The 20,054-nt window shown below is 36.2% G+C and overlaps 2 protein-coding genes and 1 long non-coding RNA gene across 29 annotated transcripts in view; 1 reads left to right on the plus strand and 2 right to left on the minus strand.

Moving 5' to 3' along the window:
* Nucleotides 1-2,010: 2,010 nt before the first annotated feature.
* plpp5 (phospholipid phosphatase 5) lies at nt 2,011-11,686 on the minus strand. 4 transcript variants are annotated; one of them, NM_001430863.1, is made up of 8 exons: nt 11,507-11,686; nt 9,546-9,658; nt 7,624-7,732; nt 7,405-7,495; nt 6,127-6,190; nt 5,744-5,868; nt 3,994-4,164; nt 2,011-2,533 (listed from the first exon to the last, which is right to left on the minus strand). In NM_001430863.1, exons 2-8 carry the CDS (start codon nt 9,614-9,616, stop codon nt 2,364-2,366), a joined length of 801 nt encoding a protein of 266 aa, NP_001417792.1. In that variant the 5' UTR covers nt 9,617-9,658; nt 11,507-11,686; the 3' UTR covers nt 2,011-2,363. The 4 variants fall into 4 exon arrangements, with proteins under 4 accessions (NP_001417792.1, NP_001002211.1, XP_073769851.1 ...); NM_001002211.2 differs by having other exon boundaries at nt 11,442-11,686; XM_073913750.1 differs by having other exon boundaries at nt 9,546-10,409; nt 11,141-11,670.
* LOC141376354 (uncharacterized) lies at nt 11,466-14,424 on the plus strand. Its single transcript, XR_012386272.1, has 2 exons — nt 11,466-12,933; nt 12,989-14,424. It is a non-coding gene; the product is annotated as an uncharacterized lncRNA (long non-coding RNA).
* The window catches only part of nsd3 (nuclear receptor binding SET domain protein 3), a 49,271-nt gene continuing 42,669 nt past the window's right edge, over nt 13,453-20,054 (minus strand). For 12 of the 24 annotated variants that reach the window (XM_073914634.1, XM_073914631.1, XM_689322.12 and 9 more), the window contains one exon: nt 13,453-18,207. In XM_073914634.1, coding sequence (XP_073770735.1) covers nt 17,930-18,207 — 278 coding nt within the window. In that variant the 3' untranslated portion in view covers nt 13,453-17,929. The remainder of the gene's footprint in view (nt 18,208-20,054) is intronic. The other 12 variants (XR_012386261.1, XR_012386254.1, XR_012386258.1 and 9 more) reach the window with 3 other exon arrangements.

A 20,054-nucleotide genomic window follows, 5' to 3' on the forward strand; every position in this document is an offset into this window, starting at 1 on the left:
CCCCTTCCACCCCATCTCCTCCTTCTACCATGGGGAGCTCTCAAGACCTCTTGGACCCCTCTTGCATGCTTATTGACCAGGCGGGAGCCCTGAGCTTAATTATTTCCAAGCTCAGGGTTCCCTCCTCGGACAGCATGCCAAACCTGCTAATAGCGTCAAGCAATATCTAAGTGTGAACTCTTGAAATCTTTACTGAAGTTTTTGTTTTTCCAGCCAGACTTGCAATTTTACTTAACAAAAATGACAATATGACTGAATTCAGTTTTAACTGCTCAGTGTCAACAAAACCTACTACATAATTTTGAATAAACTGCTTGGAAAATTACTCTAAATATATAAACCCCAAATGACTCTTTCGCACAGCAGTGGCAAGCTAATTTGTGAAAATGTAGTTTTGTAGCACACATACACTCAACTGGCCACTTTATTGGGTACATCTTACTAGTACCAGGTTAGACCCCCTTTTGCATTCAGAACTACCTTAATCCTTCATTGCATAGATTCAACAAAGTACTGGAAAATTCTTCAGAGATTTTGGTCCATATTGACTATATATGAAAGCATCATGCAGTTGCTGCAGGTTTGTTGGCTGCACATCCATGTAGGGAATTATCCGTTTCACCATATCCTAAAGGTGCTCTATTGGATTGAGTTCTGATGACTGTGGAGGCCATCTGAATACAGTGAACTCATTGTCATTTTCAAAAGGGATGGACATGGTCAGCAACAATACTCAGGTTCGCTGTGGCGTTGACATGATGCTCAATTGGTACTAATGGACCCAAAGTGTGCCAAGAAAATATTTGCCACACTTTTACACCACCACCACAAGCCTGAACCGTTGATACAAGGCAGGATGGATCGATGCTTTCATGTTGTTGATGCCAAAATCTGACACTACCAACCGAATGTCGCAGCAGAAATCGAGACTCATCAGACCAGGCAACGTTTTTCCAATCTTCTATTGTCCAATTATGGTGAGCCTGTGCAAATTGTAGCCTCTGTTACCTGTTCTAAATGGACAGGAGTGGCACCCGGTGTCTTCTGCTGCTGTAGCCCATCTGCCTCAAGGTTCAACATGTTGTGCCTTCAGAGATGCTCTTCTGCACACCTCGGTTGTTACAAGTGGTTATTTGAGTTACTGTTCCCTTTCAAGCAACTCGAACCAACCATTCTTCTCTGACATCGAGGCATTTGCGCCTACAGAACTGCCGCTCACTAAATAGTTTCTCTTTTTCAAACCATACTGAAAGAGAGTACCATTCCTGTAAATCCTAAAGATGGTTGTGCGTGAAAATTCCAGTAGATGAAGGTTTTTGAACCAACAACCATGCCACATTCAAAATCACATAAATCACTATTCTAAATGTATCGAGTTGCTGCCATGTGATTGGCTGATTAGAAATTTGTGTTAACGAGCAGTTTGACAGGTTTACCTAATAAGGTCGCCAGAAAATGTATTTTTTAAACCTATTTTCCCATAAATTTAACTCATATTTAGTTTTTCTTACTATAACTTGTTAGACAAATGTGTGTAACAGAAGCATAGCTGACATAGCATATAGCTATACATTTAATATAAAAACAGAAATTAAAAAGAACAAACTAAAATGTCTCTGCAATAATGCAATTTCTTCTGTTACATTTTTTTAATACCACTTTAATCGCTGTTTAAAGGGGTCGATTTAACCATGTTAAATGAATGACCTTTAGTACATGTAACACTTTAGTACACTTTAGTTATGTCCTCAGCAGATCCTTACCCATTCAGTGACCTAATTCGTCTGGGCCGCAGTAACTAGGACATCTCATAGTTTAGATAAAGGTTCATCAATCATAATTGATAGTCCTTAACACTTAAAAACCCTCAAAACAAAACAGACAAAACCCAACATATTGACCCACCTCTAGGAAACTCCCAATGACAGATAACACTGAGCAAAGTCTCCTCATAGCAAATGATCCTCCTCACTATTGAAATCTCGAATGATCCGACCAAACTCCAGCTGATACATTAGAAATCATCACAAACTTTATTGACAAAGATATCAGGGGATTTCCTGTAGCGTACAGTACTACCGGAGATCACTATAAATATGTCAGGTTAATAAGTAAAAGTGACCTAGAAGCCGTCATGACACAATGAGTTTTTTTCCACAGGGACAGTTCACATATAAAGAGCTTGATAAGATACAAAGACATTTTCGAAAAGACAGCCGTACGATACACAAAACGTCCATTGTGAATGTTTAAAACGCTATAGGAAGGCAGAAACGAGAAGTGCTCGTCGGTTCACACACAAAAAAGTAGACATGATTGCGGCGAGGCTTGGTAAACAGTATATACTCATCGGTCTGGTTTTCCTACAGAGGTAAGAGGTAGCCTGGGTTTGCCTGCTTGCGTTCTGCTGCTGGAAGTGCCGTTTCTCTCATTCGGAGAGGTCTGTGGCAGTCTGGCTCATTGAGAGCTGGGTAATGCTGACGGTAACATAAGTAGGAGAAGACCAAGCCGAGGAGAGAGCCCACTAGCACATCTGGAAATACACAGGAGAGCACGTCATTGAGTAAGTTTACATACAAGCCATTACACTGGTAACACATAGGTAAAAATGAGGTTACTGAATTTGTTCAGATTTACATGTAAATTAATAAGCTGGTTATGCTAGAAGGCCACATGTACAAGACTTTATTAATGAATAATTTGGTGGTACGACTTTAAAATGTAATGTGACTGGAGTATTGATGCTTAAAATTCTGCTTTGAATTCACAGAAATACTAATAAAAAACAACAACAACAATATTATTATTATATATGGGTAATACTTTAACTAGAAGCACTTTTATGTCCTTTGATTTTATATATATATATATATATATATATATATATATATATATATATATATATATATATATATATATATATATATATATATATATATATATATAGAATTTTGTTCAAATTTCTGTCAAACTAACCATAAAACATACTTTAAAAAAATTAACTACCTTTCTATTATATTTTTTTCATATTATTACACACCCAGAGTTTTAAACTTCAACAATGAAAATAATAATTTAAAATATTATTTAGCTGGGATCTATTCATGTATCTTAATAAAGCACTAGTGAAATAATTAAAATATTTTATGGTTATTAATGTGAGACTATCAATACTATTTTTTATACAAAATATAGCTGTCGCACAGTATCAGTGTCCTTTTCTCCTGTAATGTCGCTTTAAAAAGTTTGTGTGAAAGATTATTTAGCTGGTTTCTATGAAAAAGAATAGTGGCATCTGAGAGCATGCTCAAGATGGAGGGAATTTAAAGTTTTGTCAACAACACTTGAAGAAAAATCAAGGTAAATATTGCTCGATAAAGAAATACAGGAAATAATTTGTCTTGCTGGATGTGCAAACAGACGATGGTGGTCTGCTAATTCCTCAAAAGTTTTTCCATTTGGTTTGACAAACTATTGACCACTGCTGAGTGTTTATCCCATTGCAAAATGCAGCAAAAAGTCTTAGTAATAGTATGACTAAGTTGTGTAGATGTCGATACGGCACTTCGATAACACGACAAAGTAGGAAAACTCCACGTCTTTATGCGATGTGCATTTACTCGGGTTTGACTTTAGCTGCATTAAAGCAATAAAAAAAATCTAAATTTCGAAAATCATTGTGTTTTCTTAAAGTTTAGCTCATTTAAAACTGAAAATTCAGTCATTTACTCTCCTTTTACTTGTGACAAACCTGTTTGAGTTTCTTTCTTCTGATGAACACAAAAGAAAGTATTTAAAAAAAGGTTAGCAGTGGTTTCTGACATTCTTCAAAATATCCTCTTTTGTGTTCAACAGAAAACAACAACTTATAAATGTTTGGAACTACTTGAGGGTGAGTAAATAGTTTTTATTTTTCGGGTGTACTGTCTCTTTAATTGTACTCATTGAAACTGTGAATGTCAGTAGGGCAGTGATGTGGAATCACATTGTCACCTTGCCAGTGATGCTTGTAGTCACATGTTCTGGAGAGGGCGATCAGGATAGCGAAGAGGAGCGGGGTGAGGAAGGCACACAACCTCCAGGCTTTACCTTGACCTGCTGTGCTGAAACAGTGCAGCTTCCCTGCTACATATAGAGCCGTGAAGCCCAAACCTGCAAACGCAACTGTGACAGAAGGAAAAAAAAAAAAAAAAAAAAAAAAAAACGGCTAGTCAGCTTCAAAACTACTACCACCAAACAGCTTAATATTTTAGAGTATGGAGCTGTTGAATGATCGTTTCTGATGGGCTATTACACATTCTACTGTGTGGAATTATTCTTTTGCACTTTCAGGATTTTGATTACATTACAATTGTAGAAAGTGCATAAACACTCACCCGGCCACTTTATTAGGTACACGTCCAACTGCTTGGTAAAGCAAATTTCTAATCAGCCAATCACATGGCAGCAACTCAATGCATTTAGACATGTAGACATGGTCAAGACGATCTGCTGCAGTTCAAACCAAGCATCAGAACGGAGGAGAAAGGTGATTTAAGTGACTTTGAACGTGGCATGGTCGTTGGTGCCGGACAGGCTGGTCTGAGTATTTCAGAAACTGCTGATCTGCTGAGATTTTCATGCACAACATCTTTAGGGTTTGCAGAGAATGATCAGAAAAAGAGAATATATCCAGTGAGTGGCAGTTCTGTGGGCATACATGCCTTGTTAATGCCAGAGATTAGAGGAGAATGGCCAGACTGGTTTCAGATGATAGAAAGGCAACAGTAACTCAAATAACCACTCACTACAACCGACGTATGCAGAAGAGCATCTCTGAACACACTACATCCGAGTATTGTTACTGACCATGTCCATCCCTTTATGTCCATCCCTTTATATCCATCCCACCAATCTTCTGATGGATCCTTCCAGCAGGATAACGTGCCTCTCTGGAATTTTCCAGTACCTTGCTGAATCTATGTAATTAATGATTAAGACAGTTCTGAATGCAAAAGAGGGTCCAACCCAAAACTCGTAAGGTGTACCCAATAAAGTGGCTGTTGAGTGCATATCCAAGTTCCATATATTCTTTTTCTAAAGTTTCCAATCCTGTGAAGTAGTCGAGAAGTAATTCAGATTTCTAATAGCCTTTAGATTCTCATTCTTAATAAACTTTTCTTCTGTAATCTTTATTTTGTAGCCCTGTACGGTTCGTTTTCAACGATATGGGAATTGCAATGGATCTATAAATACAAATGACTGAAAATGACCCAGATCGATTGGTTGAAAACCAAATTAGGTTGCAATATGCTTGATTTGATACAGATTGACTGCAGTGTTTAGGGAGAGTAAGAGACTTCTTACAAGAACATACATCTTAACAGATGTTTGAATAGTGGTGTACATAAAATAAGACAGTTAACTGCTATTCTTCATTATACATCAGGCATATTTATATAGATTTTATTGTATTAGATTTTTTTACTGTATTTGGATTGTAAACAAAGTCAATTAATGGTTTTTATACATCTATTGGTTTTTTGCAAACAATTCACTGTTTGAAGGTTTGAAAGTGAGTTGTATGTGAGCTTTATACATCACAACAATCAACAATTGCTGCTTTAAATAAATGATTTTCACAATCTATTTACTTCTAAGGCAGTCAAATGCAGCATTATCCTACATATTTCCTGATTTCACTTGAATTAAAAGAGGGCAATGAACAACATATTATGTAACCTGTATTTATATGAACTCTTACAGGATGAGTGTCCACTTGGAAAGCTCTTCCTGCCTTCCATTACTACATCTGGGTCTCCGCTACAGTGAAGCTCTGGGTTCATCTGGCCATCCGGAAAACAACGGTAGAAGAAATCAGGCCGAGGCCTGGTGGAAGAGAGAAATTGAGGTGTCTAGTCTCCTAATTGTTTTTTTTTTTCCTTTATGAAAGTCAAAGGTAGATTTACAAAACTAATAAAAAAATAATAATAATTAAATGACAAATTTCTATAAATTTGTTTACAAGACAAAGCCAGAATGTCTTTGTCTTAAAGTATTTGAAAGTGTACAGTGCATCAATATATGTATTCTGTGGTGCATCTGGTGCAAAGTTTACATTATAATAAGATGAATACACTCTTTTACCTTCCCACGGCGAGCTTGACTGCATTAGTGAAAACTCCATTTAACACCAGGGTCAAAGTCACAGCTGGGCCATAATAAAAAATACACAGAGAGACTTCCGTTAGCCGACAGTAACACTCAGGAGTATGAGATCATCATGTCTTTGTTATCTCTGTATTTTATCAGCTGCATTACACTATGATTTACATCACCATGAATAACCATGACTGAAAATCACACATTATGGTACATTTAATTTTATATGAATGACAAAATAATTATGATTAGAATACATCATATACATGAATATATTTTAATGAAACTTCTTTTTTAATCAGTTCATTTTACATGTAACTATTTATACGTTTGACACTATTCTCATTACTACTTTTATTATTATTGATGTGACAAGTAAAATTATATTTATTTAAATTAAACGTATGAACTAAATCTATTATTTTTAAAAATCTGTTAATTTCTTTGTGATATTTGTTTACTTATTTGACTTTATTAATCCCCAAAGGGAAATCCCCAAAGGCAAATTTTATAGATAAAATAAAGTTTCATGCTGTATATATAAAAACAATAATAAAAATGACATTCATACTGCACACCTTAGTTCCAAAACCAACAGGTGAACACTTGTCCATATCTAATAACTATTACAACTCAGCACAATTCATCTAACATGATTTTGGTTTTACAATCTGATCACTGTTGGTACAAATGACTTCCTGTATCTTTCTCTTTAACCCCGGGGTTGGCTTGATGTTGCACTGAAGGAGCTTGCACACCAGATTAATTCAACCCCGGTGTTACAGAGAAAGATACAGGAAGTCATTTTTATCAACAGTGATTCGTTTATGATTATGACCACGGTTTTATTTGTTTATTATACTTAATTAGATTTAATTTGTTAACCATAAATATTTTAAAATATTACATGAACACAACTATGCTACAATTCATGTAAATTATATAAAATATATAAATAATTGTCCCCAGTTATAAGCATTTTATATATGTAAATATAAATATATATCATCATATTTACTATTGAACTGTACTATGATTGATTCAACATATAAATAAAAATGTATTTTTAATTACTCCTATGAGTTATACATGACAACACATCATGTTAAGTTAAATTTAAGTGTATTTAAGTGTATTTTAAGCATTTTAACTCCACATATTATGTCCTTTATATGCCTCATATTATATTTTTATAGATAAACAATTATTAGATTTAACATTTTAGTATACTATAGTAGAACACCATTTTCATGCACTTCTCACCCAGAGACGCCTCTTTTAAATCTCCCTTTCCACCTTGTTTCAAGAAGGCAAATAAGAAAATAACCAGCAGTGGCGTGAAGAGGGCGATGGCCTGTTTGAGGAAGTTAATCAGAAACATATAAGTAAATGAATTTCCCCTTCATCATAATCATCATCACATCCCTGCTTTGTATATTCAAATGCACTTTCAAAACTGAAAAACGTGCTACAAGCACTCACAAACATGAAGCGTGTAGGAACACGGTCCTTTTTAACAGGGTGAAACTTATAGAGCCAGAGCTCCTCCGGCTGGATCTCACGGCTGAATGGAGGAAGTTCCTCTGTAACTCTGCAAAAAACACAAAACACGCTTAAACTACAAAGAAAACACATCTACCAAATAAATTCCAGCATGTGCATCAACAAAAGTCATGTCATTTTGTTTAAACAGATCATAGGATAACATAATTGGGTGCAATGTACAGCTGCACAATATATCCTTCAGCATCAATATCGCAATGTGTAAATCTGCAATAGTCTGTTAGACTCCACTGAAAACCATAATGTTATTTTTTATTTTTATCTTTGTTCTATCGTTTTCATCTGTGCTTTATATGATATTATTTTGTGTATTTTTGTATCATATTTAATGCAGATGCACTTCTCAAAAAATAATCACAGTCAATTTTTCTATTTATATTACAATATATATCACAGAAAAACAAAATATCCTTATGTCAGTTTTATCCAATATCGTTGGATTTACTGTTGTTTTTGGCGGCTAGTTTTAATTTTATTTTTAGTCTAGTCTTTGTGTTTAGTTTTTATTAGTTTTAGCAAAATGTTTTTCAGTCAAAGAAAATGAAAAGAAATTTAGTCTTTTTTTTATCAGCAATTTTGCATTATAAATTGAATGTAGTTATTGTCACATGATCACCATTTTCATCGCATCCAGTCTCATTTTTGTAAAAGTTCGTTGATGACTATATTTAGTCATAATTTTCATTGACAAAATAACACTAGTGCATGGGAATGACATTAATGGACAGACAATGGACCTGACCATATTGTAAAATATCTGAAATGTTGTTTTGGTCATTCTACAATCTGCGCTCTATCAGAACTGACTCGCACCTCCAAAATCACTGTGCGTTCATTGCGTTTCATCTTCATCTTCTAAGTAGGCCTGACACAACATCTATTTTTTTGTACAATATATTGCCCCAAAATATATTGCGATAAACAATATTATTGTCATTTTAAGACCATTTTTTGGTACTCATTATATAATGCCAGAATGATGACATAATATCATCACAGAGTTCACTCATCCAAAGAATACATCATATTTTGCTGTTAAGATTATTTATTTAAAGTCATTTTATCAATTTAATAATTAGGTATTGGACTCAGAATGTGAAAACGCATATCCTAAATAAAAAAAATGTTAATAAAAAAACTGTAAGAGACTATCTGCCACCGATCTATTTTCTGTTGTCAGACACCCACATTAAAATATACTATAGTAATATACAGTAAATACTATAGTGCTTTTAACCATACTGACACCTCCAAATAGAGTTAAAGATGTTGCGCAATCAGCTAAGGTCTTGCTAGATTTGTTTTCTCTGTATGCACGATATAGATTGCATCAACAAAAATAATTAAGGTTATGTTCATGTGTTGTGTGATAAGTTGATATATTGATTATTGCGACAGGCCTATTTCTGAGGTGCAAGTAATTAATTATATAAGAAAAAAGCCAACAGTGGCTTTTTCTACCAAGGAAAATAGTTTTTTTTTCTTTTTGATATTTGCTGTCAGTTTATCAGGAAGTGACAAATGTTGAACTCTTTAACTCTATTAGATATAAACCGTGCTTTATTCTTTAACTTATGCGATATTCCAGTTTTGGTCATAAGTTTAATTGGCATGTTTGGATGGAAACATAGCTCATTTATTGAAACAATCCTCATTTTCACAACACAAACACAACCGTCACTCACTTTATATAGCAGTAAGCTCGTGAGAACATTACAAAAGACAAGCATAACAGGTTATGAATGACGCATCTGTCAAACCCAGAGAAATACTTCAGGACAAATGTACAGTAAGAGCTGATTTGAAATTTCATAATACAAGTCAAAAATAAGAGTACTTACAGAAACAGACCCAAGAGCAGCAGCCGTACAGCAACTTCAGCAATGAAGCCATTATCAATAGTCTTCCTCATCTTTGGTCTTGGTTTGTCATTGAAGTCACCTGCTCCTAAAACCTGGAAGAAAGTGGAAGATTATCATTGTAATAATCTGATGTGTCTATGTGGATACACTAAATAACATATAAGAGAATAAAAAAAAACCTTAAAGTGACAGTTCACCCAAAAACTAACATATCTTATTTCGTGGAAAGAAACTTAAACAGGTTTGTAACAAATGGATGAAGAGTAACTAATGACTAAAGTTTCATTTTTGGATGAACCAATTCATTAATCACCAACAACCTTCCACCAACATTACATGAGTTTGAGGAGATATTATGGGGAAGCTGGTTAGTATTATAAACCCAAACCACTAGAGTGCCCAAATGGGGAGTTAATGTTACATTTGTCGCACCTTAAGCACAAAAGCCTGTGAGAAAATCCAGTTTGAGATGGTATCTGGTTTCTAGTTGGTCATTGACAGACATTTCAATCTGGTTAGCAAGCTACTATGTTCCAAAAACTGCCTGACCAATAATTATAATCAGCCAAATGTTGATTTGTAGATGAAAACCAACTAATCAGTGAGGGACCAGCTACTGACTACAAAGTAAGACCTGCTAGTTTCTTGCTACCTAATGACCACTTTAAATGAGCTAGAAGCTCTACACTGTTCCAGAGTATTGTTTATGGTGCAAGATGCCAGTTTAAACGAACATACACACTTAAACTGTCAGGCGTGTTGCTGGGCTACAACTTTAACTATCACAATGTTGTTTTTCCCCAAAATAAATGTCTAGATTCTAGTTGATGGTTATGGTTAAAACTGAGGTAAAGTTGGTTTTATATTCCCACATTCATTCATTTTTGAACAGTGACAACATGTGGTATGAACTCTACATTATTACCATGCTAGTTTCAATATTAGCATATCTGAAATTGCATGCAAGTGTGACTTCAAAACAACATTAGCACTATTTAACTGACTGTGAACAATGTTGTACTTTGATAGTCATTGGCCGATAATATCATGTACCTGCTTAGAATTTGCAAAGAATACTTTTCTGAAATTATATTATCAATGAGAAAGTAGTAATGTGTGACTATAAAACCAACTTTACCTCAGTATTACTACAAACTGGTTGAGCTGGAATAAGTAACAAACCAGCTTAAAAGAAAAATCAACCTAACAACCAAGTTAAACCAGCTGATGTAGTTAGTCTGGTGGCTAACTAATGACTACTCTGGATGAGCTAAAAACCATGCAGCTTGTTCCAGAGACCAGTTTAGTCAGCTCAAGATGGTAACTGCCAGGTCTGCTGGTTGAAGATGTTCTTAAAACAACGAGAAACCAGTAACCACCTTAGAAACTATTCAGTTTATCAGTACAGAACTGTTAAAAAGTCCTTATCTAGATTCTAAATTGTTATTAGTTGACACCCACCATTTTGCAAAACCCACTTTAACTTAAGTACGTCTAGCTAGCAGTTGATAATCAAGTAATGACCACATCAAATCAGTTTTAACCATCTACCATGTTCCCAAAACCAGTTTAACCAGGTAAAGAAAGTGTGAACAGCTGGCAGACACAGTCTGACGATGATCTAAACAACGTATACAAGCTGTCAAATGTGACTAGTCTAAAATTGACATTTACAACTACAAGAAACCAGCTACCATGTTTCAAAATGCAGCTAAATGTAGCGTTTTATTTCTCAAAACAGAAAGCAAGGGTCGATATCTCCAAGTGAAACAGCCAGAGCACCACTATAGAGGTAAACTGTGAATCCCTGAGCAGATGTGCCGACACCAGTCGCGACCCTCCGCGGCACATCTGTGATATTATTTGCTTACGAACATTTCCGCAAACACGACATCGCGCATCCTCCGTCCATTGTCTGCAGCGCGGGCTTGAATACAGACCTTCGGATTCTTTCCTTTTCCGTCTAAACCGTCGCCTCGTCGGCTGTTGAGAGCAGCCACCGGAGCAGAACCTCGTGATGTCTATCATATATATTTGACATGTCCAGCAGCCGCAGAAGATGAGCAGCGATGAAGAGCAGCTCTGACGAGGCACTGCGAACACTGACATGAACACGTCAGTACTCTCAGTGATGCTCGAATCGCGAGGGAGTCGGTTGGTTGAATGGGTTCTATTGAACGAATCAATCGAGTCGATTCGCAGAGCGAAAGACTAGTTTGTAAAAAAAAAAAAAAAAAGCTATATTTTGATTTTGAGGGATTACAAAAATATTCCTAACCAAAGCACCATCTTACCTAAGTTGTTATCAGTCTCAATAAGTCCTACGATTGTATTATTATTTTTGATCAAATTAATGATTTCTGACTGGACTGGAGTCATGAAATACATAGATTTTTTTATTATTTTAAAATACAATTTCTAAAATATATTGAACAAATAATGAAAATTTAGGTGTTTTTAGGCGCTCTGCTACGGCCACTGTTTTCTGCACAAGTTTCATGTGGTTAATTATTTATTCAAACCTTCGTGCAATTTGAATAATTTAACCAAATATTACCTTTTGAACCTCTGTGCGATGGCACTAATGAATCGATTCACATGAATGAAACATCCAAATCATAAATCATCATGATTCAAGCGCCCTCTAGAGATTCTCGAAAGCATGACAATCTGTGTAAAAGCATAGCCTACACTCACCGGTCACTTTATTAGGTACACCTTACTAGTACCAGGTTGGACCCCTTTTGCCTTCGGGACTGCCTTAATCCTCCTTCGTAGTATAGATTTAACAAGGTTCTGAAAATATTCCCCAAAGATTTTGGTCCATATTGACATGATAGCATCATGCAGTTGCTGCAGAATTGTCGGCTGCACATCCATGATGTGAATCTCCCATTCCACCACATCCCAAAAGTGCTATTGTGTTGAGATCTGGTGACTGTGGAGGCCATTTGAGAACAGTGAACTCATTGTCATGTTCAGGAAACCAGTCTGATATGATTAGGCTAGGGTATTGACATGATGCATTATTGGTACTGATGGGCCCAAAGTGTGTCAAGAAAATATCCCCCACACCATTACACCACCACCACCACCACCACCAGCCTGAACCATTGATACAAGGCAGGATGGTTACATTTACAAGGCGATGCTTTCATGTTGTTGATGCCAAGTTCTGAACCATCCGAATGTCATAGCAGAAATCAATACTCATCAGACCAGGCAAAGTTTTTACAGTCTTCTATTGTCCAATTTTAATGAGCCTGTGTGAATTGTAGCCTCAGTTTTTTTGTTCTTAGCTGACAGGAGTGGCACTCAGTGTGGTCTTCTGCTGCTGTAGCTCATCCGCCTCAAGGTTCGCTGTGTTGTGCGTTCAGAGATGCTCTTCTGCATACCTCGATTGTAACAAGTGGTTATTTGAGTTACTGTTGCCTTATCAGCTTGAACCACTTTGGTCATTCTGCTCTGATCACTAGCATTAACAAGGCACTTGCATCCACAGAACTGCCGCTTACTGGATATCTCAATAAATCAGCAGTTTCTGAAATACTCAGACCAGCCCATCTGGCACAAACAACCATACCACATTAAAAGTCACTTAAATCACCTTTTTCCTCCATTTGATGCTCGGTTTGAACTGCAGCAGATCGTTTTGACCACGTCTACATGCCTTAATGCATTGAGCTGCTGCCATGTGATTGGCTGATTAGAAATCTACCTTAACGAGCTGCAAGACAGGTGTACCTAATAAAGTGGCCGGTGAGTGTATTTCCCTCATAAACTATATTCTACCAAAAATAAATACTCAGCGATACACACTTTTAGCAAACTGAAATATGTGATGTCATCAATGAAGACAAACTCGATTCAAATGCGGATTCAAAGAAACAGTTGAACATTCATTACAGTTTATTGAAGTCAAACCAGGCAAGTCTGAAAACGTTTAAATCTGTGGAATGTCGCTTAAAGTACTCTCAGAATAGTTTATGAATTCTGAAGAAATACATCTGAAAAGTTGGTCAAATAAAATACAAGAAAAGAAAATGTACAAAATGTTTTCTACGTTCACAAACATTCAGAAGCAATATTACAAGCATTCTTATGACACTACAATATAATGACAATGGAGTTCTGTTGGTGTTGTTTTTTTTTTTTTTTCATTTTTTGTTTTTCATTTCCGACTATGTACAATTGATCAAGCATCATTCTCATACACAATGCAATGACACAGGCTAAATAACATAGCCAAAAAAATTACTATCCATGAAGTACATCATTAGAAAACTTGGAGAGGACATACATTCTACCCAAGCCATATCATTTAGGATACGTTTTATTCAGTTGGAGTGTGTGATGGTATTTCAATGCGCGTGGTGAAAAATATTACAAGAACACATTAATCTTTACACAAACTCTGTAACTCAGTAGCAAGAATTAGTAAACAGTCTATTTAAAAGGAATGTGAAATCAGTACACGGAAATCAAAGTGTAAGCTGGTAGGACACCGCCTTTAGTAAATTTAGTTAACACAAAGAACATGCTCGGATAGCACAAAATGATAATGACACCTTTAAATACACAAAGAAAATGTACACAAAATACAGTGCACTGACACTAAACACTGGAATCAATGGAGGTAATACACTTTTTAACATTTGATGTGGAGAAAAATCGATAATCAGTTACAGTCAGATCAGTGATTGAAGAAAATGTCACAAAAAAAAAAGACGTCCCGCATGGGTTAAAAACCGATGATAAAAATATCATTGGCAATTTCTAGTGATTATCCATGTTGGATGAAACATACAAAGAAGAAAAGTAAAATGAATAGTACCAAAAGTGACCAGGCATAACAAACCAGCCAACTGCATTTTCTTGATATTTTACGTTATAAACATAAGGGCAAACATTGGTATTATAAGAACAAAAGTGCCTACGATTTTTAAAAATAAAAGCAAGCTATATAAAAATAAATGTAAACTATAAAAATATCACATATCAGAAGATAAACAAGCAAAAAAAGAAGAAAAAAGACCCAAAATGCCTTCCTTGTTTCAAAGATGCAGATGCAAGTAAGAGCATACGATATTTTCATAAACATACAAATCTCAGTTTGGCAGTAAATCAACAAGATTTCTAATATTTGTCGTCGGATGCAAGAATCTAGCACAGATATCAATGGAAGCTGGTTTCTGCGAAGGAATTGGTGTTAAAATGGGTAATTGTTACTTTTTAAGCTCAATTCTGACTTCCAACTTTAAGTTAACTTCACTTAATTTCTCAATTGAAATTTGAGTTGCAAGACAAAAACTTGCAGATGAAAATCTGAATTATGAAGTGAAAACCTTAGAAAAAATTAGAAATGGTAAAGTTAAAGTTGCAAATCTGAATTTCAAACTGGTGAAATCTGATTTTTAATTTGAAGAAATAACGTTTACTCTTATTAGCGAATACAAAACTAAATTGAAATTGTGGTTTTTGAGAGGAAGGCAGGTCACAATTGAGTAAAAATGACAGAATTATTAGTTATAATCTCAGCAATATGATGAATTGTGAAAAGGTTAATAAACTTACAAGCCTGAAAACAATTGAAATTTGAGTTCCTTCCAACTTTCGGTTAAATTCAGTTACCTCTCCTCAAACTGAATCAGAGTTGACAGTCAGATCTGCATAACAACCTCAGAACTGTAATTTAATTTGGCAGATTTATTGCATTACTTTTTGATTACAATTCTGAGGTTGTTATGTAGATCTGACTGTCAATTCTGATTACATTTGCGGTGAGTTAAGTGAAGTTAACCCAAAGTTGGAAAGAACTCAAATTTGAATTATTTTCAGGGTTGTAACTTAAGTTCATTAGCTTTTTGTAATCATAATGGTAAAATCTTAGCCATATGATGATGATAATGATCAATTGTGGAAACAAACTTACAACCCTAAAAACAATTGAAGTTTGATTTGCAAGACAAAAAAACAAACAAACAAACAAACAAAATGAAATTTATATGTGAAGGGAAAACGTCAGAAATGTGAGAAATAATCAAATGCTTGGCATTAAAAGTGGCAAATTTGAATTTTAACCCTTGAAATCTGATTTTTTAATTAGAAGAAATCACATTTACTCTTTTTAATTTTCACAATTAACATTTTTCTCTGATTTGTCAAAGGAAAAAAAAGTAAAACTTTATTTTGATGGTTCCTATTGCACATTTTGTTGACCAAAGTTGCATTGCCAATTACTCGTCATTTGAGTATTAGTAGACTGGCTGCTTTGTTGATACTGCTCTTTCAACAGACATTTAACTGACTATAAGAAACTTTGCAAGTACATTAACTTACACTAACCTCACAGTCTACTTATAATCTATAGAGAATTAGCTGCATGTATATGCAATGCAACTTCAATTCAACAAAAAAGCGTTAAAAGGGACCATTAAAATAAAGTAATACCGAAAAAAGCTAGAATTGTGAAATCTCTAAGTGATACTCACTGTAGAGCTACATGGGCAGAGCTCCAGCTCCTCTTTGCAGCACTTCTTCTACAAGTGAGGTCACTGGGGATTGGGGTTAGAGGCGGGGTAGGTGTACACATCAAAACAGCTTCTAGGAGGAGGAGCTGGAGCTCAAACTCATCCTCATTGGAGTGAGCTCCACCCAAGTAAGCTCTGCAGCGAGCACCCAAATCACAGTAACCTCATTTCTTTTTTTAAATTCTGTGGCAGAGAGAAGCTTCCACTGATATCCTTCAATAACACTCCATTGAGACCAAAAAAAAAAAAACTAAGAATAAATATAGAAATGAACAAAGGCAGAATGGGCATCATGATTCAAGTAAAATGAAACTTGCAGCGCTTTCCCTCCTTTCCATAAAGTGACAAACATACTGGTGGTGGCGTCTCACATATAATACTTGTACTGTGGTCTATAAAAAGTTCATGGTGAAATGACTAAATATTACGTATACGAAGCCCATGTGCCGAAGCCGTCGAGATCTAGTCTTCATCCGCACAGCTACCAGTAACTAGAGAGTAACAGTTCCACTTTACAGCACAGGCAAAGCTATTGAGTAGATTCACATCAAGTACAAATCACACAGAGGATTATGCTACACTCTGCTGTCAGTTGTACAGCCTCTTCCACGTTAGTTTAGCAAAGTCATCACAACTAAACAGAATCCGAAAGAGATACCAAACAAAAATCTTTGAAATGAGTCTTGACTGTACAGCAATATAGTAGGTGTGAAACCAAAATAAGAAAGGCGGATATTTACACTCGGGAAAATGAAAATTGAAACAAATCGGGAAAACAAAATCACATTAAAGATTGTACTCACAGTCTTACAACTTGCGCTGCTTGTAAAAATGATAAGCGTTCCTCATGTGTGTGTGTGTGAAATTACGCACTGGCACCTGGTCAATACTCACAATGGTAAATATCTGTTTAAGACACATGGCAGTGTTGGAGTATATGTGGTTTAACACTACACCGTCAAACGTTACTGTTGTACACGTCAGAACTGATCTTGTCGGCGGCCGATGGTTATTTACTAACACTTTTAACTCTTTAATTACGCTGCGTCTTTACTCGATGGAGCGGAAGATGACGGCAATACAGTACCGGCCAAGCAATAATGTAATTTCGCTGACAAAAAGGGCACATATACAACAATACGATAAGTGATATCAAATTGACTAATACAGATGAATAATACTGTACATTGTGAATGGATGTAAACATCGACATAAATATATTAATGATTATATATCTTACAAATCACAAACTCACTGGAATGGGGCGGCAGTTGAACAAACCTCGTATGTCTTTTGAATCGATCATTTTTTTTGTCGTTGTTTTGTTTTATTTCGATGTTACACGAGAGGCTCGTATTTGGACATGTAGTGAAATCCTACCGGCGAGGGGCGAACGGTTGCGCCCGACACATATTACAACAGTCTTTGCTATTTACATGAGGTACATAAATAAAGTTCTTGGTTTAAAGTGTTTATAGAGTGTTTTTTTAAGTACCATATATATGGAAACTGACCTTGCCGCTGAAGGCGTCTTTTAACCGAGGCGTTTTGTTTGTGTTTTTTGCCGAAACAAAGCACGTCTGAAAATTAGCTGTGAAATTTTGCTTATAAAACCAGAAATGAGTCGCTTACGTTGTTACATAAGCCCGTATGAAATTGACGTGAGGCCGTAAATTGTGATATGTTTGAAAAAATTCATACCAGATTTGGAATGAATCAAACCGGTTCATCGAGTCCACTTGGGTTAATTGAGAAGTGGACCAGCGAGCTGCATGTGTCGACTACTTTCAACTTTCGTGGAACTTGATGTGGTTTTCTGAAGCTTTGGCCAAATCACTCCCCGTCTCCTGTTTCTTCCTCCTCCTCTTCCTCTTCCTCATTGGCGTTGCCGTCAAGTGGCTCCTTCTTTACAGTGACCTGGCTGCGGTTCGCCTGGGGTCCTAAGGGTCTCTTGGGGTCGTGGTTGGAGCAGCAGGGCTGTTTGTCGAGCGCAGACACTGCCAGCTGTCCTCTCTCATGCTCTCGGCAGAAGGAAGCGGGACAGAAGTGACAGAAAGAGGTGGCGGTGCGCTGGCAAACACTGCACTGATGCCAGGGGCATTCCCATCGTCCTGCGAGAGAGACACACAAAAAACAGATCTATCACATAACACAAAAACCAAGCTTAAGAAAACTTTTTACAATTCTCAATTTTTACAATTCCTTCTCCGTTCTGTAGTTGTTGTTTTTCTCAACACCTTCTTCTGACTGTTTTGGATTATTAATGGACTGTAATGGCCCGTTTCCACTGAGTGGTAGGGTACAGTATGCTTTTATGGCTGTTTCAACGGTCAAGTACCTAAAAGCGAACCGTACCATATCACTTTTTTTGGCCCGTTTCCACTGAGGTACAGTACAGTACAGGTGGGTACGGTTCACCTTTATCAAGCTCGCATTTCCACTGCCAAAAGAGTACCCTTTTGGTGGGCGTGGTGTACAACAAAGTTACAGACAAAGTCATTTTTGCTTGAGGAAATGTCAGTAAAGCCATTAGGGTCGTTCACATATCATATGAGAAGCACTTCTCACAAAACAGATGCTTTAAACACATTAGCACTTGTGTAAAAATGTTCATCTATGGACAGGATTTGATTATAACTGCAGATCAATGAGTGCGAAATAGCCTACTGTAAAATGATTAAATAAATGCAACATAAATGAACACATACAGACCCTTACAGTCTCTGGTGTTATCAATTACAGAAAAACTACACACAACATGTATTTAGTCCTTTTTTGGGTTCAAAAACAACTTGAAATATAGCCCACAATCAGTGCAAACCTCTCATATGTGTATTTAATCTTCAGCAGCATGTGTAGTCTCTTGTTAGAGAGTAATTCCGTCATTCCAAATTCATAATAGTCCAAAGGGTGAGGATAATAATTAAACATGGCAGTATGTTCATCTTTTAGGGTGCAGAATCATCATTTGCTGCAGTTTTTTTTCAGTTTCACCTTTGTTTTTCCTGTAAGGATCGGATATCAAAGCGCTTCAAAAATCAAGTGCACATTATTAATCTGAGCTCAAAAAGTTTGTTGTTTCAAGTATAGACGCGTGATCGCAAGCTCTCTGGAGAAAGTGAAGCCGCTCGCACTTTTAGACGGGCTCATAAAACAACAACAGGATACAGCAGATTTTATTCTTCTTGCCTTTATGGCTGTTCATTAAGACGATGACAAGGTTTGTTTGGGCTAGGGTCGACTATTGCTTGTTTTTATATGTATATATTATTACGGTTTAATGTCTCAGCTGTGTTTTTAAAAATGGTGGTTTTTGTTTTATTTCTCCTGATTCTGTGAGTGACGCATCTCTGTAAACCAATAGCGTGTATAGCTCCGCCATATGATACCCTTTGGGCCTGTTGGTACACAAAGGGTGAGCTAAAAGTGGTACGGTACGGTTCGCTTTTAGGTACCCTTTGACAGTTGAAACGGTCATTAAAAAAAACAAAAAACAAAACAAAAAAATACCGAACCATTCTGTACCATTCAGTGAAAATGGGCCATTTGGGTACCCTTTCGGAAGGGTACCTAGCACAACAAAAGGGTACCAAAAAGTGGAGCAAGATGCGCAGCTGAATGCTATGGGTTAAGAGAGATATGTCACTTGCTCATGAACAAGCAGGAGAATGAAAACAAAAAAAGGGTCATTTTTAAATTCACAGCCGAGACATTACACCGTATTTTTATATACATATAATATCAAGCCATGGTCGACCCAAGCTCAAACAAACCTTGTCGTCGTCATGATAAACAGTCACAAAGCCAAGATGAAAAGCAGAACTAGCCCATGCCGGTTTAGCTTTTTCGCTTGCGCTCGCTGATCGTCTATATTTGGAATAATGAACTTCTTGAGCTGATAATAATAACGTGTGCATGATTACTCAAGTGGTTCTGACATCCGATCCTTTCAAAAACG

This window comes from Danio rerio, chromosome 10, assembly GCF_049306965.1.
Source record: "Danio rerio strain Tuebingen ecotype United States chromosome 10, GRCz12tu, whole genome shotgun sequence".
NCBI lineage: Eukaryota > Metazoa > Chordata > Actinopteri > Cypriniformes > Danionidae > Danio > Danio rerio.

Excerpts from the sequence above, each read along its gene's own strand:
- plpp5 (NM_001430863.1), bottom strand. The coding sequence starts at position 9,616 with ATGAGGAAGACTATTGATAATGGCTTCATTGCTGAAGTTGCTGTACGG. Across the intron at positions 7,733-9,545 it reads CTGCTCTTGGGTCTGTTTCT|AGTTACAGAGGAACTTCCTC; the intron begins GTAAGTACTCTT and ends TGTTTTTTGCAG. Across the intron at positions 4,165-5,743 it reads TCCAAGTGGACACTCATCCT|TTGCGTTTGCAGGTTTGGGC; the intron begins GTAAGAGTTCAT and ends CTTCTGTCACAG.